Source organism: Tachypleus tridentatus, unplaced genomic scaffold, assembly GCF_004210375.1.
Source record: "Tachypleus tridentatus isolate NWPU-2018 unplaced genomic scaffold, ASM421037v1 Hic_cluster_2, whole genome shotgun sequence".
In the NCBI taxonomy this organism is placed as follows: domain Eukaryota; kingdom Metazoa; phylum Arthropoda; class Merostomata; order Xiphosura; family Limulidae; genus Tachypleus; species Tachypleus tridentatus.
In genome coordinates this window covers 30,883,605-30,907,305 of record NW_027467782.1, presented here as the reverse complement: position 1 = coordinate 30,907,305, position 23,701 = coordinate 30,883,605, and the positions used below count along the sequence as shown (strand labels likewise).

Below are 23,701 nucleotides of genomic sequence, written 5' to 3'. Positions count from 1 at the left end.
AATAAGGTTTGAATGCCATTAGATGGAGCATATTATAAACTGTTTCCATCAGTGTGAAGCAAGTAAAATATTTAAGCAGAGGTCCTCAGAGATGAACAGGGGAATCTTGTGAAAAGTTTAGTAAACATCAAACTTAACTAGAGATCTGATACTTTTATTTTTAGTTTCTTTAGGTGTGTTTCTCATTGTTAAAAGGTGTTTTTTGTATTAAATTATATCTGTTTGAAAGCTATGAAAAGTTTCTCTTACGACCAGACATTAGTTAAATTTAGAGGGTAGTGAAGGTAACACCAATATATTATTTTGATTCAAATCCTTATTTATTTTGTTAGGTTTATTGTATGTAAATAACACAAGTAAAATAACTTGATGAAACTTACATGAATAGATGGCAACTGCCTGTTGGAGAAAAACAAGTGTAGATGATAACATTTGGAAAGTCTTCCACCTCTCGTCTTCAAGTGGAAGACTTCAAAATGTCATCCTCTGCACTTGTGATTTTACAGCAGTTATCGTCCATTCAACTAAGTTTCATCATAAATACTCTGTTTAAACAAACAATCAAAGAATAGTAAAACAACGTGTTATTTTGTGAAGATAGTTTGGTCAAGTCTAAGAATATGGTTAGCAAACATATTTTTAACTACTCTGACCACTTTGGTGGTGATACCTTTGTTAAAGTTCATGATGGTAGGTTATGAATAAATCTTTGTAACAGAAAGAGCCAGAAAATTTGAAAAGTATTAATTACTGAAGAAGGTATACAACAAATCTCAATAAAAATGTATTTATTTTCATTATGATTGAATATTCATATCTTTTATCAGGCTTGCAAAACTGTGTCAATAAAGCACCAACTATCTGTACAAATGTAGCTGTTCTGTTTTCACAGTTTTCAGAAAATATTTACAGGGTCATCACTGTGACCAGTTGTACTTGGGCACAGTTTATAATTTGTCAAATTAGCTCTTCTGAGCCATTAGGTTTAAATGTTTGTACTTTAGCACAGATGTGACACCATTTAAGAACTTTCATGAAATTGTATTTTGTAAACATGAAAATGTAATTATATAAAGCTGTAGGTTTGAATTTGGGTATTTGTCTGTAGTTTGTACTAAATACTATATAAGTGATTTGGAAGTCAAGATAATGAAATTTCATATCCAGAAGTACTTAAAATATTATAATTGTAAATTATTCATAGTGAAATGGTAAAACACCCTTATGTTAAAAATGTAAAACTGTGACAGTTATGCTGTACAACATAGTGATTAAATGCTAACAAAGCTTTGTGGAAACTTAACGATAACCACGATGTCACATTACATTTCCCAGATAAATATTCTTCAAGATTTTAATACATTTCACCATTTCAACTTGTGACTGGTTAGATATCTCACAATAATGTTAATATGATATTTTTATTTTAAAAAAATTTCAGGATTGGTAATTTTCAATTTTGTTTGTATAAAATACATCTTTACTATAAAAAATATTGTCTGGTCATTAGTAACTTTAGTGACACAGATTTTATCGTATCATTATTACTTATCTCAGATGCATTGCATGGTATTTTTAAATATTGTAAGTATATATTTTAAAGTGTCTAACAGATTGTATTATTTCTGTATAAAATTGTTCATTATTATTACATTCTTTATGACAGAGACTTTTTTACTTTGAAAATAATTTATGTTTTGCAATAGTTTATGTCAAACAACCTCATGTTGGATTAAAGTTATTAATGGTATTTATCAAGTTTTGGACTTCATCATAACGATGACCAGAACAGTTTAAAATAGTTCCAATTTATCTTCTTCATTTTTTATGACTTCTAATAGATCAGATATTATTATTTCTTTGTTTTTTCTTGTCACATTTTTGAGGTTTATTTCAGTAATAACTTTATATTTTTCATTTATCTCTTTGTTATGGATATTTAAATATAAAACTTTGTAATTTCTCAAATGTCTGTCAAAATTCTTTATCATGTAAATTAGGGTTTCCCAGAATGGTTGATATTGATCCCCTTGGTTTGGTGAGACTGTAAAGGGGTGAATAAGGACTTAAGTGTTGATAGGAGGACAGAAATAACTCCTGTGCTAAAGTTGGCCTATGCATCTAACTGCTGTATGACTCTCCAAGTTTGTATGTTGTTAAAACTGCAATTAGTCATGTAAATGGTTGGACTTCTGAAGAGACAGAGAAATAGGTTTAATGTTAGAAACTTCAGGGACTCAAACTCTGAAACCTACAGTCCGATATTCATCAGGCAACTTTTAGAGAAAACCTCATTCTTTTTTCACATTTTATGTTTCCTAATGATTGCATCATAAAAGTTGATTATATTTTGAAGTTTCACTTCGAATTTATGTTCTAAGAATTTGAGAATCAGTGACCGCTTTATAAATTTCTAAAGGGGTCAACATCTCAAAAGGCTTTAGGAAATCCTGATATTATTTTGATATATTTAGGTGTATGGTATACGACGTACTTGTGCTGTTTATGACCTCCAAGTTCTTATCATTCATGTTCTATGTAAAGTATAAAATCAGTGGCCTTTTTTTAATCATTTCAAACCAGTTCATGTGTTTGGTCGAATAAACGTACGACAAAAAATTTGTCATTATCAATTGCTAACTAATTTCTGTGTGTTATGAAAACAATGATTCAGGTCATTCTGAGTCAGACTTAGAAGAACAGCAGTGACACAGCTAGTTGCACCAGTGGTAGTGTGACTGAGCATATAGTCGAAGAAGAAGAGTTGAGTGACTACGGTGAGCACAGTGGACTTAGTGTTGAGAGTGTCACGAGCACTGCTGTTGACTGCAATGGAGGACTAGAAGAAAATTTGACTAGTAATAAGGCAGTTCTGCAAAATGGACTTGATTATATTAGCATTAAAAGTAAAAATTTTGTTACATAGTGTTATTTTATGCTCAGATTGATAAAAATAAGTGTCTGGTATTTCAGTTTTAAACATTTTTGTTTTGTATAATATTTTAATATGATGAATGTTTTTGTCAGTCTTTGGATATAGTCAACACCAAAATATCTTTTTGAGTATTATCATCCTAAATATAGGTCTCTAGTGGAACAGGAATTGACACCCTCAGTAGTTGAAGTCATTAAAATCATCAACCAAGAAGGACTTTTGCCGGGTATCAAAGTTGTTGCTGATTGGCTAATCATCAATAGTGACATTATTGTAACTTATGGAGAGGTGATTAAAGCTGTTTCTTTGTTTGTTTAAATTCTGGTATATTTATGTTAAATTGTAATTTTTTCTGGAGTGTTATTATCTTACTACAAGTTATTTTAAACTGTGGTATTCATATATGATATCACTATTTTTGCTTTAAATAACCAATTTGTTCTGGCATTTGATTTATATAAATATGTATGACTAATTGCTATTTGATCATTTGATATCGTATGGTAATTTTTATATGGAATCAAACTTTTGATATGCACTGCTGGCCAAAACCTTAAAATCAGTGAACATGAAAAAATATGCATTTTGCATTGTTAGACTCAACCACTTATTTGAGTCGAGCTTTGAAAGATGAAAATAAGAAAAGGGAAAATAAAAATAAAAAACTTTTCAGCATTTAATAGGGAAAATGTGAACACTATGAAATTAGTCTAAATACTAGCTGGTCAAAAGTTTAAGACCATACAGAAACGAAGCGTTAATCGGTAAACACGTAATTAAATTTAGTGATTTGTGTTCAAGCATTAGCGTTGTCAACATCTCCCACTGACATCTCCTGTGTTACATTGGGTAAAAACATGGCAAAGGCTAAAAAGTTGACAGAGTTTGAACTTGGCAGAATTGTTGAGCTGCAAAAGCAAGGTCTCTCTTGATGTTGCAAATTTCTTAAAAGACCCTGAAAGATATGGAACGAGAATTTCAAGTGGTTGGGCCAAGAAAATTTCACCGGTGTTGAGTAGTGTTGATGCAGAATGTAGATCAAGAACAATAAGATGGCATCTGTGAGAGAAAGGCTTTGAAAACTGTAAACGTCTTCAAAGGCCATGCCTCCTTCCACACCATGAAACAGCTCAGTTAAACTTTGCTGAGAAGCACCAAACATGGGACCTAGAAAAGTGGAAGAAGGTTTTGTTTTCTGATGAGAAAAAATTTTACCTGGATGGTCCAGATGGCTTCTAACTTTACTAGCACGATAAGGATATCCTGGGGTACTTTCTCCTTCCAGTATTATACAGGGGCATCAAACAGCAGCTGGTTACATTGGCATGTTGGAGAGAGCATCCTTATTGACTGAAGGCCCTTACTTTTGTGAAAATGACTGGATCTTTCTCAAGAACAATGCTGCAATCCACAATGCCCACAGCACAAAGGACTGTTTCATGATGAATAACGTGATTCTTTTGGACCATCCAGCGTGTTTGCTCAAACTGAACCCCATTCAAAATGTTTGGGGGTGGATAGCAAGGTCTTTGATGTGAAAGAATTAGCAAAAGTATAATATTACTACATATATATAGACAGACAGACCAACACCTGGTAGTTGTTGTGAACTTACTGGACTGCTTTAAGTTGCTGTAAGTTTAATGCTTGGTATTTTCTGATGCTAGTCCTCCAAGTGTTCAAGGTTTTGTCTGGAATGGACCAGAATGGAAACAAACACAGCCTTTGCCAGAGGACTTTACCCTACGTGGGCTAGCCCCACTTGAGAATTTTCACCTTCAGTTGGAATTTGATACATCCTATGGACTTAGTTCGAAAGAAGTTAGTAATTGTTGATTTAAGTCAAATTAAATTACGTGATTTATTTGCTTACACATAATAATAAAAACTCTGAATATGCAAAAGAAGTAATCTAGTAAAAGAAGAAAACTATCACATTTTGACATAATAACCTTCTACAATATAAATATTTATCTCTGCTTAGTTTTTTTTTGTTGTAGTTATTTGGAATTTTTAAAAGAAGTTCTATATGTGGAATTCTGACTAACCAGTTGTTATTTCATCTAGAAACAGTTGAATATGTAGCTTTTTTTGTATTACATGGTTGATCTTTATATTATAAATAATTATTATGTTACTGTGTAGTAAATTAAAACTTTATTGGATGATAAAACTTAAGTTTTTTACAAATAATTTAGTGCACTTACCCTGTCACAACTCACATTTCATCCTTCCATAACTTAGAAATAACAACGTACTTTTGTTCAGGCAAATGTTTCAACATTTTTCTGCAGATGTTCTTCAGGTAAGTAGCTTAAGTGGGATGTATGTGTGGAAGGCTGTAAGCTTACAACTAACCCTGTAAAAGTGATATATTACAACAGTCTCTCTGTGATAACTTATAGTTGTTTGGCTCTGTTTCTTTGTTGTTGTTTTCCTGAATTACACGTTGTACTCAAGTTTAGTGATTGCATAAAGGCTTCTACAAGTCATTATATGCTAGTGGTTTATGTCTATTTAATTTGTGTAACGAGAGTGATGTAAGATTGTGGGATATAACACTGGAACATTCATTGTAACTGAACAATGTCATATATATGTTGTTACTGCCTTCATTCTGTGTAAACATAGTTACTTTTGTTACTTCAGTATCCAAACTTTTGTCATGAGAACACTGAAACTGGCCAGTTTAGATAAAATGCTTGTGTTTAATTTTTTTTTGCTCTCCAGCTTTCATTAGTTCTCTTAACTTTTTTACAATCATTTTGTGTGTTGTAATAATTAATGTTTATTTACCTGTTAGATATCAGTGGATATGTATTCTGGAATATCATATTATACCACTAATATGTAGACTTTTTGAGGGAAAAAAAAAGTTTATAAATTAATGTACACAATATTAATGAGATTGTTCAAAAGTGTTAAGTTGAATTTTGTGTTAATCAAGATTTGATTTTCTCACACAAGTGTATTAGCTAAAATGCATACATAAACATTTGTTTTTTTTTGCTTGTGGTGTTACTAGGTTTTTCTCCGCATACAGTGTCTTCACAATTTTGGCCAGTTATTAGCTAGGCTCCCAAAGACAGGAGTCAGTTTTAACTCTGAAAAAGAATGCTTTACTGCAAGTAGCACAGAAAAAAGTTTCAGTGGAGCTGTAAGTACTGAGGCTGTAAGTTTATAACAATCTAAATGTTATTGTGTTATTGACTAGTTACTGGTGTCCATCTCTAAATGTTATTGTGTTATTGACTAGTTACTGGTGTCCATCTCTAAATGTTATTGTGTTATTGACTAGTTACTGGTGTCCATCTCTAAATGTTATTGTGTTATTGACTAGTTACTGTTCCATCTTTGTTGTGTTACTAGTTACTTTTTTTTGTACACTTCTCTTTTGTTCTTTTTTTCTGTTTCTGTTATAAGCATTAATGATAAACCAAAAATTTGAATTTGATGCCGACTGAAGAAATGTGTAAATATTATGATAAGACAGTTAAAGAGTAAGTGAATATTTGTTTGAAACTTCCTGATGAAACCATAAACAACAGAAGAGTTTTGGAGAAAGAAAACTAACACTGGAAGTTTTTGTCTGACTTGTATGCACCATTATTCCAAAAACTGAATTGTGAATTTTTTATTAACTTTAGAGAAGTATTGAATTAATTTCATACTTCTGTTTTATGTCATTACACAAGAAGAAACCTTGCACTAATTACTAAATGATATATATGTATATATATAAATGTATGTGTGTGTGTGTATAGTTTCTAGGCAAAGATGAGACTTGTTTAGTTTAGTGCCTGGGTTTTAACAAGCAGAATAAATTACTTTGTTTTTATTTAACCTGTTAAATTTTATTCAGGTATTTGTTGTTTTCAAGAGTATTTTTTAGTGTTAATCTTTTGAATTAATTATATTTCTCAAGGAGTTGAGCAACCTGTAGGTCAAAGAAAACAGATGATGTGGAACATGGCTCATCTGTGGTTGAAGGTAGGAATGTTGTGAAAAATATATTGTCATGACTCTATAGTATTATTAGAAATATAAATATATGTTAACTGTCTTATGTTGTATAAAGCATATCAGTTTATGATGTCAATTTATTTTTTATATATTTTTTGTTCTTGTTTGCAAATTCTACTTGACTAATATTTTAATGTTAGTGAATTTTCCTTTAGTATACAAATTTTTTAAATGATGAAACATATCAGTAATATTTTTTGATTCATATGTCTAATATTTCACTGATATGGGTATGTGGATCTAGGCTGAAGTGAATGATTTGGAATCTAAAGTGAAAGGAGGAGGATTTCCCCAACTTTCCCCTTATCTGGTTCCTGACATTAGCTCCTTCTGTCAACATTTGGCATTGTCAAAGCAGCTGAGATTATCCAAGAGATTTGTTATTGTTGTGCCATCTGTTGGTAAGTACATTCAGTAGCACAGTTTACTTTTACTATTAGTTTTTGCTTCATAATTAACAAATAAAACTGAAGGTTATAGATACTCTTGTTGAGTCAAGTTACTCAGCACAATATGAAAGTCAAACATAGAAAATTGTGTTATTCCCTTCTTACTCAGAGAGGTTGTTCCACTATAATTACTTCTAGAACCTTCTAAATGTGTATTGAAAGTTTTTAATACAAATTTGTATTTCATCTGCTATTTTCTCAATTTTTAACACTATATGGGTGCTGTCTGTTTGACTGGCCTTGTAACCAACACAACAAAACATGATATCTTAATTATCCTTTCCTTCTTTTTAGGATGACTGCAGATTTCAGCAGAAAATTACAATTATTTATCCTAAATGGCAACAAGCTTGTAACAGTGTACTTCTGTTTTTAATTTTGTTGTTTTGTTTCTCTTTTATTCATGCTTCATTATAATCTATAGTAACAAAGTGCAGGGATTTTATTTTAAAAACAATTAGGATACGTCACCTATCATCTAACAACATATATTCTTTGTGCATTCCTCAAGGCAACAAAATTCCCATTTACCTTTTTTTTTAATCTAATCTATTAAATTTTTAATTTGTACATTTTAGGACTTTTTGGTTAAAGTTTACACATCTATAAAAAAAAATAACATGTTAAAGAAAAAATTCAACACTTCAGGATTGAAACCTTTTTGATCTTGGAAGCTGATCTTCATCGAACCTAAGTTGGTTGTCCCAAAAATAATTGTATAATTTTCAAATACTCATTTTGGAAATAAAGTTCAAAGAGTAAACCAGAATTACTCATACTTATCTTTCTTTCTAACTTACCTACTTATGAAAAGGTTTAAAACATTTCATTACCTAGTGGAATACTGATATCCTTTTACTAAAATGAAACAAAGACATTACAGTCACGTAGGTCATAGAATGGCTTTTTTATTGGTCATAAATATGTAATGTTAACAAGAAAGCATGAGTAAATAAATAATTTAGAAAGAGATCAGACATTCTTATTTTAATTTCTGGCCTGTTAGTATCTGTAATCAGAGTACCTAATTATGGAATATTGTAACACTTAAAGGGAAGAAAGAAAGCTTAAAACAAGCCTCCATGGGAGTGTACTTGTAATTCCAGTTCAGATTTAACACAAAGCTATCTGGTTGGTGAGTGCATGGCCATCCTATTTTATCAATGTTGATTTCATTTATTGTTCATGGAAGGTGATCCACTATCTTCTCATAATTCTGAAAGTGAAGTGGTCCTATTCTAGGTCCTTGGTTGAGCACAGGTACCATGGAGGCATCCTGATGGATGGGTTCTATATATATATATTTATAACCATTCTGTTCAAAATACAGCAATGGTGTTCTGATGGTGTAAAGAGTATACCATCCCTTAAATTGAGTGGCATCATAGAATTAAACATCTAAATGCAGTTCTCCTCTTCAATTGGATGTGCTCATCCTATCCTCATGCAGATGTTTGAATCCTGCAGGCTGGTTTTTGAATATCAAGAGAGCCAATCAACTTTAGTCCTCACACAGGTTTGGGGTTGTCCATCTGTCTCCCTTGATTCTTCCTTCTGTGAATTGGGTAATGGAAAGTAAGCAGTATATTTCTGTTTCTGTCTTGGGCACTCCCTCATTCTCTCATGAGATATGGATGTTACTGACCTTTGAATGTTTTGGCACAGTCCTACAGTGACAGGAGTTTATTGCTTGCAGTGAGCTTCCAGCAAATACAGGATGACACATTTCCAGATTTCTGGGTCAATCCTGTATCATGCCCTGGAGTCTGTGTTTACCTCACATCCATGATTTTAGGGCCTGAAATGACTGTGATGATCCTTGCCTTACCTTTAAGCAAATGTCAGTACCCAGCGAGGAGGTTTTAGATGTGGTTAACATGATAAATATGAGTTGGTTACGTTTGTGTCTGACATCTTAATTAGATGAACACAATCCTCCTATGGCAGTTCCTGGAGGGGGCATATAGATACAAGCCAACTTTAGTTGAAACTGGCAAAAAGTGTATGTAGAATAAACAGACATACAAGTGAATCACACTTCTGCTTTATATATTTATATTAATAATATTTTAATATAATAGCCTACATTTAATCCTCATGTTAAGGTTAGCAGTTTAATTTTTAACATTTCTAACAAAGGTGAAGAATTGCATATTGTGTTACATAATCTAACAGCTGTTCAGTTTTTAATTAAATTATAATAAATGGTTTCAGCTTGAGTTTTGAGTTAAAAGTTCAAATATGTCTTATGAGAGAAGCGTAAGGTAAAAATTATTTTCAAACTTTCTTCACTAAAGAAAGTTTGAAATACGTTTTCTATTTTATTAAGCTTATGATATATATAAGAAGATTGTGATAGTAAACATATATACTGTTACTTTATAAATTGGGAGACTACTGTCAGGCAATATTTTCTGAAGATGGACTTCTCTATGAAGCATGTGTTATGAGTATTAATGAACAAGAAGGGACATGTGTTGTTCACTTTCTTGGGTATGGTAATGAGGAAGAAGTTTGGATTGGAGATCTTCTTGCATCTCAAGGAAAGCATGCAAGAGCACAGCAGGAACTTGCAGCCCAAGGTTATTTTGCTGATAACATTGATGTGGAGGTAAAATATGCATACTCAGTCAGTAATTTAAGACTTGTATAACATTATACATTTATATATATTTATTATATTGACCTTTAAGTCATTGCTAACCTACATCACAGAAGCTACAAGGATGCAGCACATGTGCACCCATCTTACTGTATCCAAGAGCATAAAACTGACCTTTAGTCATCACAAAGTTACCTATCTTGGCTGAGCTTTAGTGGGCTAGTATTTTCAGTTATATATGTATTATCATTACTACAATTAACAAATATGTTTTTAAACTTATTTCTTTTGTAAAATATAGAACTGTAAATAAAGAAGTAAAGCAAACAGTTATCTCTTCCAGTTACAACCTTTGTACTCAGTTGCTCTTTGCCTTATGTTGCTAATATTTAAGAAACTTCACACGTGGAAGATGAGAAATTAAATAATTTTAAAGGTTTTATATATATACGTTTGAATAACCAAAAATTTATAAATTACTATATTGATACCATTATAATTTATCAAGTGTAGTAACTAAGCTGTATTTGGGTCTTAAAGAATATGAAATTTCAAACGGGCTAAAGACCCAACTTACCAGCACAAAGTAATACTTTAAAATGGTTGAGAAAACCACTTGAGGGATATTTTAAGCTTTTGATTGGTTATTCACAAGATGTAAGTGCATATAAGGACCTGTTTTCAAAAATGGGAAGAAGTGAGTAGAGCCACTGTGTTTAATTCAGTATATGAATGATATATCAACAAATAGAAAAGATAGGAGGTTCTTATTTCATATTCTAGCTTCTCAGTATCAGTAATTTGAGTTCCTAATTTGTACAAAACAATAAGCTTCGTACTTGGACACCCAATCTGAACCAATGCTGCATTTAACGTACCTTGTGACACACAGAAATCAATGTTTAAAAGTGTTTTTTTAATATTTATTTTTAAATTAAGAAATAGAATAATGTATAATATGAAAATTTACAGTATAATCTACAATTTGATACCAAACATAATGACATAAATTCATAAAATAGTATTATAGTATTAAAGCAGTATTATAATTGCCTGAGAACAAGCTATTTTTTTATGTAATATATTGTAATGAATATATGTGTGTCCATGAAAGATATCATAAGTGAATGTTTTAAAAGTATTGCATGGTATTGTAAACAGTATAAATACAAAAATGCTTTGTTTCTAAACTCTGCCACAGTGATTTTTGTATCTAAACTTTATGTAGTATTTGTCAACCTTTGACTGTGTTCTTTTAGGTTTATTCCCATTTTGTTTACAACTATTTAGTCTTAGTGCCAATGGAAGTAGACAGCTTTTATGTCACTAGTTGCTCCACACATTTTATTTTTTGTGTTTTTATCTTGTACAAAATAATACTTTTTCAAGAATTGAAAGAAATCCTTTTAATTATTGCACAGAATAAGTTTTTTTCCTTCAGATAACTTAATACTTGCATGTTAAAATTTTTAAATATTTAGTATTGTACTTAAAGCTGGTAGAAGTATGTGTAACATTATTCTAAAACTGAAATCTATAAAGCTATAAAAAATTAATGATAATTATTGGAATTATAATTTCAAATACTAAAGATTACTTGTAGTAACATCATTCTTTCAAAGAGGTAACTGCTAAAATTATACTTCTAGTTTCATTTTAAAGGTATTTTAGTTTAAAAATAAAATTGTGTTCTATTCACCAGGGCCTGGCATGGCCAAGCGTGTTAAGGCATGCGACTCGTAATCTGAGGGTTGCGGGTTCGCATCCCCATCGCGCCAAACATGCTCGCCCTTTCAGCTGTGGGGGCATTATAATGTTACGGTCAATCCCACTATTCGTTGGTAAAAGAGTAGCCCAAGAGTTGGCAGTGGGTGGTGATGACTAGCTGCCTTCCCTCTCGTCTTACACTGCTAAATTAGGGACGGCTAGCACAGATAGACCTCGAGTAGTTTTGTGTGAAATTCAAAAACAAAACAATCTTTTCACCAGAACGAGTTATTACCTGAGTGTGCACTTCAGTGTAAGTTCCTGAGCATGCTGCAGGCCTCTAACAAAGCTCTCATTCCTACATCTATTAATGTGCATTGTACCAGTCTGTTGTTTCATCATTATTAAACCATAGCCCCCCAGCAGTAGGAGGGTGACACATCTTTTATGTGTAGTAGTCACCACAAACACAAGTGTAGTCTTTCCTTTCTTCATTATCAAGTAGAATAATACTAAGTTTAAACTTAACAGTTAGAACTTTCATTTGAATTATGTTGATTTTGATTTTCTTTTAATTCACCTTTTATTGTTAGGGGGAAACATGTCCTACTACCTGTTATTGTTATTTAATCCAATGTACAAGTTTCATCCAGTAATCTTCAAGGTCATTATTAGATCTATGGCTATTGCCATACTTGTTTTAGTGTATTTCTAATTATTGCCGTTATTTTCTTTCTTTATGATTTAAGAAAAAGGACTATCATAATATGAGCTTCATGTTTTCAACTGAATGTTCCCACATTAATGATATCCTTCAAGGTTTTTAAAACTCTTTTACAGAAGTCATACTATACTGTAATGACAACTGCAGACAATGATCAGTGATATTACTGCCATTGTGCACAATTTGGCTGGTTTGATTCTTATCTCTGATGTAGGATACTAACTACACTTGCTTTAACTTCTCATTGAAGTTCTACTTTTGTCTTTCTATGCTTGGGATTTACAGTTATGTGTCTTTTGTTTTCTCTTTCTGCAGTTAATTTCTGCTAAATCTTGAACACCTGCATGGTCCTCTTTCACCTGATACTTTGAGTCTAGAGATATATTTTTCTTACATTTTTCTTTCAATCTACCCTTTTTCACCGTATTTCAATTTCTTTTTTGTTCTTCTGCTCCTTTTTATCCATCATGACCCTTCCAGCTTTTGTGAGGCAGCTTGCACATATTTGTTTTCCACTTTGCTCTGGGTTTTCTTCCATTTGTTCCATTTAGTTGGATATTTTTTTGGACTGCTCCTTATTAGGTTGCTTTATTTTCTGTTTAACCCTTATCCAGGACTTCTGTCTTGGGTCCTTGTGATATGGTGTTTGGGTTTTTTGTGTTTTTTTTAATTAAGTTGGTATCTTTAGCTGATGATGCAGTTCTTCAGCAGTGTTTGTATTCACCAGATTTTTATTTTATATGTCTATATATATTGTTTTTTTTGGAGTGATCCTCCTCTTTCTCTTGTCCTCTTCTTACTATTAACTATCTCCCTTAAGCCATGGAGGCAATTCATTCCTGGAGCTACTTGTTGACTTCAGTCCTGTAAAAACTTTTCCATTGGTGAATCCCTTTGCTACATCCTATGAAGCTCTGTAGGTTCTTTCTCAGAGGTTTTTCCTTCCATCTTTTACTCTGCACCTCTCCTATTGAATAGGCTGTGAGGTAATTCCTCTGCTCCATTCTAGAGTTCTACTTCTGTATTTTTTTATCATTCCAATGAAGGCAGAAGGCTATTAGTCTGTCCCACTTAACCCAATTTTGGTCTTTCTTTTGGTCAGTTTTCTCATCATGATGGATAACTTCCACATCTTGATTTGTATACATATTTTTTGCTTCCTTTGATTTACCTCAGTGATCAAATATTTGATTCTCAATAGTTCCTTTTAAGTTGGTTATGGCCCAGACTTTTTTTCTCCGAGGTCATATTCTTGAAGCCTATTATATCACTAATCTATAGACACTTGGTCTCCACTTACCACACCGAGTGTGGCTTACTTTGTTTTGACTTCCCTTTCCCTTCAGGAGTAGTCTCATTTCAATCTCAACCCTCCTCTAACTACATTCGTGGAGAAGGCACAGCCTACATTTTTTGTCTTTGTCACTTGGAGGTTTTTTGATACCAGGACTCTTGTTTCCTTTGTTTCCTGCATGAGTTATTTTGGAGGATTCCCTCTTCTCTTGAATCTTTTGTTCCTCTTAGATTTGCCCATACACATTTCCTTCAGTAGTTTATGATCTGTCAATGCAGGTATCAGTTGATCTCACATGGCCCTGGATACCCTTTTTTTCCCCATTTATACAGACTTGCATATGATTGGAGCCTTTCAGATCTCAGATCAGTGACTGTGTGCTCCTTCTGCATATAAATGTGAGTTTCTGTATCTTTGGTGACTGTAGGTGGTACTTAGTGCTTAACACTCACCAGTTCTGTAACAACACCTTTCAGCTGCTTCTGTTCCAATGAGGTACAGCTCTGGATGGCTGATCCATTTCTGATGCCAAGGGCAAGGTTTCTCTGGTTCTATATTTTTGAGCTAGTCTCTCCTCACAGTCTAACCTTCATTTTCTGTCTCATCTGTTTGGTATTTTTATTGTGATCCATTCAAAAACATCTGTTGTTCCCTCCCCCATTGTGGAAGTACTCACTCTCAGAACTTCTTTTGTCTTGGTACTGGTCTTTCTCATATAAGATCATGATCATCAGATTTAGTTACTTATGAATCATGTCTTGAAAACTTAAGCTTAGGTGATAGAAGAACAACTCTCTCCTAGATCTGGTACCTTTACATACAGTGGTTTCTCTATCTTCTGGTATTTGTAGTGGATTTTTCTCTCACTTTTGACCTCCTATCATTACTGCCTTTCCACTCACTTTACTTTCAATCTCAGATACTATAGGATGTGATACAATAGTGTCCCATCACATACACCACAGTAACGTTTCATGTATCCTGGCTTTTGTCTCCCTCTTTTGTCAGTTTCCACTCCACAGAACAACTCTCTCCCAGATTTGGAACCTATCCATACAGTGGTTTCTCTGTCTTCTGGACTGCTTGTTTGTTTTTTCTTTGTTTTTTCTGGTCTTATAACTACCTTATTCAACATATATATATTATCCAGACAGTGGGATGTACCAATAAGCAGTTGGTGTGTAACAGGAAATACTTACCCAAAATATGCATTCAATGGGTAGCATGGAAAATGTTAAGCCATCTGCCTCTGCTTATTGCCTGCTGTTGATATGGAGTTTTATACAAGACCAGCCAATCATTAATTGACAAAAATGTAAAACAAATTGACAGTCAGGGGGTGTCTATACACAAACACCTGGTGTCTTTAGTTGTAGTAACCTTTGTGCTGTCTCTAAGTAATGGACATAATTCCAGGTGATTGTGTCTGATGACAGTGGTCCATTCACATCTTCAGTATTCTCCCCATGCAAATTTCTCTCTTCCCCTATTTCTTATAGTACACTTGTTTTGTTTTGTTTCTTTTGGAGGGGGTGGCTTTGCTTCATTAGTTACAAGCTGCTGAGGAAGTAGATATGGAGAATTTCTCATTTAGTGATGTGATTGCTGTAATACAAAACCAAGTGAACACACACCTGTATTCAGAAGTAGAGCTAGAGTGTTACCTGGTTGTGTAGTACAAGACATGTCATTAAATTATGAATCAAGCCAATCTTGACTGTTAGATCCAGACCAATGAGCTGTGGGATGATATTCTTTGTACACCTCATTTGTATGATATCCAGTATTGAGTAGCCTGAATTATAGCTTTAATAACACTATATGCTCATGCCCAGCTATCCATCTGCAAGTTAATGAACAGTTGAACAGTCTGCCATTCTGTCCATCTCAGTGATATGTTGGCATCCAAAAAAAAAAGAAAAAAGGTTTCTATGGCATTATGTTTTGCTCTACTTCCTCTATTGGGCAAAGAGTATTCTCAACTTGAGATGGACATAGTCTTTCAACAAATGCTCCCCATTAACTTACCCACCTTATGGATATCACACCCCATGGGCTTTCCCTTCCTGGTGCTGTTTCCAGAAAAGAGTTCATCATTGTAATTTCTTTCCACCATTTCAAGGTGAGAATTTAGCTCTTAGTGATGCAAAAAAGATTAGTAACATTTCTAAAGTTAACATTTATTTTACCTGTAAATGTATTTCAGATTGATACACCACCTCCCATTCTTCCTTCACTTTTGGTGTATTTAGTTTGCCTCATGAGGCAGATGTTTGTATGGATTACTAAGTATGGATGATGTATTGCTCTCTTATTGGTGAAAGTATAGTTAGTTATTATTACATTTTAAGAACAAAAGAAGTATGTCATCAGTTAAACCACCAAAGACAACATGACGTTTACTACAGATATATTTATTTTTTAATATATACTATTGTAGATACAGCCCTTTTGGCAGTGCCCTTCTTCAGTTATCTGTAGTTGAACAGTAAATTTGTGAAAGAAAATGTTCTAAATCATCAAAGGTTATATGACTTTAACAAAGAAATGTGTACAGTAATGATTACAATTTTTGTGCAAAGGTATTTATTTCTAACAGGCTTATTGTAAAGTTTACTACAGAATTGACAAAGAATGTCTTCATGCTTATGGTGAACTTTATTTCAGTGATAATTAATGCCAGGCAACTGTAGTCACATTATATTGGAGTGCTAGGTGAAAATAGTAATTCCTGGGCATCTTTTCCCACTATAGCTACAACCCTTATTGACTTATGGACCCATGAGTAAAACAGAAAGAGATACCTGCTTTTTTTCTGCTGTCCCTTTGATTTAATAAATTGGGCCCAGTCTTCATATCAAAATAGGGACTTTGTGGTTACTCAGTGTACTGTCTCCAGTATTCGCATTCCTCCTGATTTCCTAATCCATCCCCACCCTCGTTTTGTGGGAAAAGGGAGTCTTTTACCACTTGCCAGTTCGTAGTTGCTGGGGTAGTGGACCATGGAGGCTGCCTCCTGAATGTGCTCAATTCCATTCTGTTGAGTGTAGGGCAGTGGTTTCCTGAAGGTGTATAGGGCATATGTTCTTCACCAGTCATACACTATATCATGAGCAAATCCATTGCAATGCTGCTCACCTCCCTGGTTGAGATCTCTCATTTTACCATCAACTGGATGCCAATTCATAGAGACTGATTTTGGATTAGAGATGGACCAACTAACATAAGTTTATATACATTTGTTGGTAAGGATTCATTGTTCTACAATTGTCAAGTGCTCCAACTCTGTGTAATTGAGTCTTGTATGGGGTAGATGTAGTCTCTCCAGTGCTCCACTTCTGATAAATTCAAACTTGGAGGAGGATGGTGTGCAGAGTGGAACCTATCTGATTGGTATTTGAGTGAACCTCCACACTGACGCATCTCTTCCTACTGTTATTCAGGTGTTAGGTTCCTGAGTGGCTGGTGTTGGTTCTGGATTTGCACATGCACAACATTTTGACTGATGGCATGAAATTTCTTCTTTCTTTCTTCTGAAGTTGAGGTTTAGATGGTGTGGACTCTCTCTCTGCCATTGGTTGGATGATACATACCAGATGCTGCTTGGCTTTGGAATGAAGATGACCAGGCAGGTGTTGTCTGGTGGTGAATGAAAAGTTTTTCATATAAAAAAGCAGCATTCAATGCTTAGATCTGTTAGTTAAGAGTGCATGCTTGTTGCAAAAATATTCTTTGTGCAGGAAAATAACAAATTCTGATATTTGCCTGCACATAATGTTATGTATATAGTTTGTATGTAAGTATATTTAATTTTAAGAAATGTATATAATTCTGATATTTTACTACATTTAATGTTATAAAGGCAGAAGAAAAGCTAGACTTCTCTGTGATTCCAATTGTTTTGAAAAGTGTTGAAGGATGTGAAAGTTTACAAGTTCAAGTAATGTAAGTATGAAAGTTTAGAACTGATACAAAAATTTATTATAACTGTAAAATGTACACAATACCTTCTCTATGTTCTTGATTTTTTGTTGAAATGTTTGAATAAGACATATTACACAAAAAAGCAAAAGGATAGTTAGAAATTGTAATATTTTAACTATAATAAGATATATCCACTTCTAAAATCATACATAGTTTATTTTAATCACTTTATGCACATGTAGATGGCACGTCACCACTAAATTTGAGTTACTGGAGTGGGACTATTTATTGTTTTTCTTGTATATGATATGTTTTACTTCTAAATTTTAACTGCTAGAGTAAGCCTTCCAATCTCTTTTGTGCTGGAAAGTTGAGTTTTAGTCTGTTTAAATTTCATAATTTTAGGTGCAAATACAGCTCAGTTACTAAGCTTAATGAATTATAGTGGAATTCTGTGGTTATCAGTATTGTAGTTTTGAATCTTTTGGTTATTCCAATATATATTTAAAACCTTTACAAAAATTTTGTTTCATGTCCTCTATGTTTGAAATATCCTAAAGATTAGTAAGCTATAACAAGCATCATCCAGGTGCAAAGGTTGTAGCTGGAAAAGACAATTGCTTTCTTCATTTCCTGTTTTATGTTTTAAGAAAAATAAGTTTAAGAACATGTTTGAAAATGTTAATAAACTATGTAGATATATAATGTACAATAATTGCAATGTGGCTGTATTTTACAAAATATTAGGCCGCTAAAACACACAAAAATAGGTCACTTTGTAAAGATTTAAAATCAGTTTTATATTATTGGTTTGGGAAACATGAGTGCATGTGCACCACATCATTGTAATTTGTGTTAGCTTGGCATGGCTGAAAGGCAGTATAGTAAAAATAATAAAACTGTATAATTGTATAATGTAATGAGATTTAATCTATATAGTCTGAACATTTATGTTGTGGTGTTATAATCTGTAGTCATTCTTGAGTGAAAAAGGCATAATTTATGCTATATTTATTTCCTAATTTTATGTGGTGGTTATGAGATCATCAAACTGACTTGACCCATAGAGAGATTTGGTGAGGAAATAATATAAAATATAAAGTTTATTTTTCTTAAGAAATGTGTCATAAAACTATTTGGATGATATAAATATTTTGCATGTGAAATTTGAAAATTTTCTGATGCATAAAAATATATTTTTTATCTTAAAATGAAAATTACTTTGCACATTAAATAGGCAATGTGCTAAAATAACAAAGGGCATGATAAAACATTGCATAACAAACCTTAAAACTTAATAGAAATAAAACTAATATTTTGCGTATGATAGCATTGTAATATTTACAAATTTTGTGAACATGCACTTACTAATTTAGAATTAACAGCATGAAAACTATAGCAACCACAAAATGGTAACAAAGTTGGTCCATGGACCTAGGCTCTTCCTGAAAGTGTTTGTACATCTGTCATTGCTCATATATACAGAGGTTGTATGCATTTCAGTGATGGGTTGTACTTGATAAGTTCATGCATGGTAATGGCTTGATCTGGTTTAAAATTATTATATGCCTGCTATTTAAGTACAGAGTGAACCATGATTCATCTTTAAAAAAGGATATGACTCCACATGCTGCGCATTCATTGGATATGTTCTTTACAGAATTGCAGAAAGGCTGCTTTGTACCTTGTTTTGCATTTTACATGGAATCTAACCTTGTGAAAATGTTACAAGGCTTAATACTGGTTCACAAACACCTTAATCACTGTAGTTCACTTGAAAAGTAAGAATTCAAACAGTTGTTTCATTAAATATTGTAACATAGACCATGTTCTTCAGTAAGATCTTATAGTAGTGATTTTGTCTTTTCTGGTTATAATATTTCAACTTTTGTTTATTCTTAACTGTTCGGTACAGAGTAACTAATGTTTGTGAGATTCAAGCAAAAATTGAAACAGCTTTTCAGTCTAAGAGCTCCATATATTGCTTTCAATGTATGGACTAATTTTGAAATATATTGAAAACTTAAAAATGTGATTAGCAACTCAATAAGATAAGGTATTACAATGAAATGTTTCATTTTAAAAGCATCGTCCAACTGTATAATTTGTACGTGGTTATTCTTTCTTTGCATCTTTAGGTTTGTAATGGAGTTACTGGTATTTGACTTACTTCAGTTTACACCAGGAAGTAAAGAGAAATTGTGGAATATACTATACAAGCAACTAGAATTAGGAGGAATTGATCTTAAATTGGTATGTATTTAGTTATAAATTGCTTTAATGTACTTAATTATAAGTTTATAATGAAATTAAGTACTGATATTTAAAATTAGTTGTTGATTGTGTGACCAGTCACTACACCACTGTGCCAGTAGATTGTGACAACCTTAACTGTGAATAATGAAAGTAATCAGGTACTTTGTTGCATGCTTATAATTAGTATGTGTGTGTTTTTTTTTATAAAAAAGCCACATTGGGCTATCTGTCGAGTTTACCCATGGGAATCGAACCTCTGATTTTAGCATTGTAAGTCTGTAGATTTATTACTGTACCAGAGTGGAACTATAATTAGTACTGATGAGACTAAAGGTATCCATAATTACTTAATTCACCTCTTTGAGTTTGTCACATCACACAAGATGAGGTACCTGTTCTTTGTTTGGGTTTATAAGCTTAAAACAAAGTTTGTGGGTGGATACTGTAATAAATAATACAAAAATCCTAACTTTTACACAATTTATTTAAAATATAACACATTATTACAGCATTAATTATTACCTCAATGAAAGTTTTGTATAAACTTTAAAAACTCAATATGTGTATACTTTAGATATGGTATACACTGTGTGATGGTCAGGGTGACCTTGTAGGAAGAAGTAGTGGCATTAGAGATGCTTACTGTTACCTACTTTCAACACCCCTCTGAATGTCCTATTACAATGTTTCATATGATTAATTAATTGACAACCATTGGGCACAGAAGTGGCTTGGAGGTCAAAATTCAAAGATCATGGTTCGAAGTAGGAAATGGGTATAACTGAAGAAAGGACATTTCACACCAGCATTATGTTGGCTATTGGAGCAGAAGCTTCAGGCAAGTTTATGTAGTATTGCAATTTTGGCAACCATATTATTTCTTTGAATTCTTCCATAGATAAAGCTAGTGCACTCTCTGAGATATATACACACTGTGTATGTGTTGTTCTATTGAAAGTTTAAGTTTTTTTTTTGTGTGTATGGATGTGGCACCATATGTGAATGTAGATAATGTTAATTTACATCAAAGATGATAAATACTCAGTAATAGTAATAATGAAGGGGAAGGAATTGTGAACATTCATTAAGTGTCCCTTATTCCAAATTATCATCCCACAAAGTTTGGTTGAGGTTAGCCCCCTGCGAGTTAGGAGGTGTAAGATAAGACAAACATAGATTTTGTCCTTATACAGAGAGAAAATTTTATATTAGATCTGAGTCAATTTTGAATTCAGTTAATAGCATCTGACTGGCATATCTAGAATATGTAAGTGGCTTATTTAATTTTGAGCAAAATATATCCTGCACACGTTTTGAAGATGGGAATTAAAATGATCTTATTTTTAACCCTTTGGACTGGCTAGTTGATGTTGTGCTGTTGTTGTTTGTTGCCCTCTCCCACTAAAATGTGTAACCTAATTGGATAATATCTATGCTTGTACTTGAAAAATTATGTAAGTTTGTTTAGTATTTGTGTACTATTTTAGATTATGAATTTTTTTGAAATATAATTGTGAAATGATTTTTAATAGTTTTGTCACATCTGGTTTTCTTTTTCCCCTGTGTCTTAAATCATGTAAATGTATCCATTAGAGAGATTTTTTTTGTTAAAGTTTTATTTTGTCTGCATTGTTCCATTTATGACATAATCATTTTCTCATCTTCTCATACAGTTTTTCACACATGATTAAATTAGCCATTAAAAATGAGAAAGAAAATAAGACAAATGAATTTGATATTATCATTGGTCATAATATTGTGTTTTATATATCAAATGAGCTATACCTAGTTTTAATTTTATCAGTTATTTGTACTTGTCCTTATTTATTGAAGCAGTTGTATAGCTTCTGAAATAGCATGAAATTGAAGAAAGTAAGAGCACTGACCACAAGATACACAACTTGTATTCTAAACCTGCACTGATACAAGCATTATATTACCAGCTATACAGTACTGTGCAAAATGTTAGTCAAACATTAGGTGTCAGGTTACTTTCACAAAACAATAGAAAGTTGGTCACACGTGAAACATCAGAAGTGTATTAATCTTCATATTCAGTACAAAAGAAACTTGGTGGAAGTGCTAGTTGTCCCATCTTTCATGCATGGTTGTAAAATATTTAATTAAAGTTTCTTTTAGGATATTGTTCTAAGTGTCTCTAATACACTCCCATAAAGTTTCTTTAAATGTAACTTTTGATTTATCTTATTTTGGATCTATCAAATCCCAGCTCTGCATAGTTGGATTGAGATCAGGGCTCTAGAGGGCCATTGCATCATTTGAATGATGCAGCTTCTTTCTTAGCTAAATAATTTTTGCACAGGTTGATGAGTGTTTTGGTAATAGAATACTTTACTACTAATACGAAAACTGCTAGGTATTGATAACCATGTATGTCCATCCTGAAGAACTGCCATTCTCCACCCAGAGGGTCAATGAATATATTATGTTTATGTTAATAATAAGTTTCATGTTATGTGCACCTCACATTGTAAAATGCTCTGTTGTTACTGATGGATTCCTCTATAATTTTCTAAGTAAGATAATGTAGTACGTTTGTGTGTTGTTAACAATTACTTGGATTACCTACATAGAACTAAATGTTACTGTGCTATTATTACACTGTTCATGACTTAGTACAGTCAAAACATTTCTTTAGTACCAATGTTCTGGTACATTAGTCTTGTTTTTGTTCTTTAGCTACAGTGGTGTTTACTGATGTTCTAGTACATTAGTCTTGTTTCTGTTCCTTAGGTACAGTGGCATTATTGATGTTCTGGTACATTAGTCTTGTTTCTGTTCCTTAGGTACAGTGGCATTATTGATGTTCTGGTACATTAGTCCTGTTTCTGTTCCTTAGGTACACTGGCATTATTGATGTTTTGGTACATTAGTCCTGTTTCTGTTCCTTAGGTACAGTGTTTCTGCATTATTGATGTTCTGGTACATTAGTCCTGTTTCTGTTTAGTTAGTATAGTGGTGTTATTGAGTTTCTGGTATAGTAGTCTTGTTTCTGTACCTTTATTACAGTGGTGTTATTGATGTTCTGGTACGGTCATCTTGTTTCTGTTCACTTAGTGCAGTGGTGTTCTGGTATAGTAATCTTGTTTCTGTCCTTTAGGTACAGTGATGTTATTGATATTCTGATATACTATTGTTTCTGTTCCTCTAGAGCAGGGGTGTTATTAATGTTCTGGTACAGCAGTCTTGTTTATGTTTTTTTAATACAGTGGTGTTATGGGTGTTCTAGTACAATAGTCTTGTTTCTGTTCCTTTAGTATAGTGGTGTTACTGATGTTCTGGTACAGTAGTCATGTTTTTGTTCCTTTAATATAGTAGTGTTATTGACGTTCTGGTACAGTAGTCATGTTTTTGTTCCATTATTACAGTAGTGTTATTGATATTCTGGTATAGTAGACTTGAATTTATTCCTTTATTATAGTGGTGTTTTTGTTTTGTTGGTGTAATGCTCTGGTTTGTATTCCTTTAGCACAGTAGTTTTGTTGATGTTATAGTACAATTGTCTTATCTCTTCCTTTAACCCCATCACACTGGGTGCTGAGCATGACACAATGTTTTAGTGTCTTACCTTGAATATTTTATTAAACAACTTCATGGTTATGGTATGCCAATTAGAATAGCATAAAACCTTTGTTAATAAACCATATTTTAATAACATATAAATAATCAGCTCTTAATTTTGCAAGGCACTATCATAAAAAATTCTGAATATTTCCTAGTGTGACACACATGACACATGCTGGCAGATTTTATCCACCACCCATGG

General features: G+C 32.7%; 1 protein-coding gene across 35 annotated transcripts in view; it reads left to right on the top strand.

The window, feature by feature from the left end:
• Positions 1-23,701, top strand: part of LOC143242835 (uncharacterized) — a 76,900-nt gene that overhangs the window by 43,661 nt on the left and 9,538 nt on the right. For 28 of the 35 annotated variants that reach the window (XM_076486406.1, XM_076486424.1, XM_076486400.1 and 25 more), the window contains 8 exons: positions 2,675-2,858; positions 3,085-3,223; positions 5,961-6,107; positions 6,861-6,925; positions 7,203-7,359; positions 9,801-10,018; positions 17,597-17,679; positions 19,797-19,911. In XM_076486406.1, coding sequence (XP_076342521.1) covers positions 6,893-6,925; positions 7,203-7,359; positions 9,801-10,018; positions 17,597-17,679; positions 19,797-19,911 — 606 coding nt within the window. In that variant the 5' untranslated portion in view covers positions 2,675-2,858; positions 3,085-3,223; positions 5,961-6,107; positions 6,861-6,892. Of the gene's footprint in view, positions 1-2,674; positions 2,907-3,084; positions 3,224-4,602; positions 4,757-5,960; positions 6,108-6,860; positions 6,926-7,202; positions 7,360-9,800; positions 10,019-17,596; positions 17,680-19,796; positions 19,912-23,701 lie in introns of all 35 variants that reach the window. The other 7 variants (XM_076486404.1, XM_076486397.1, XM_076486395.1 and 4 more) reach the window with 4 other exon arrangements.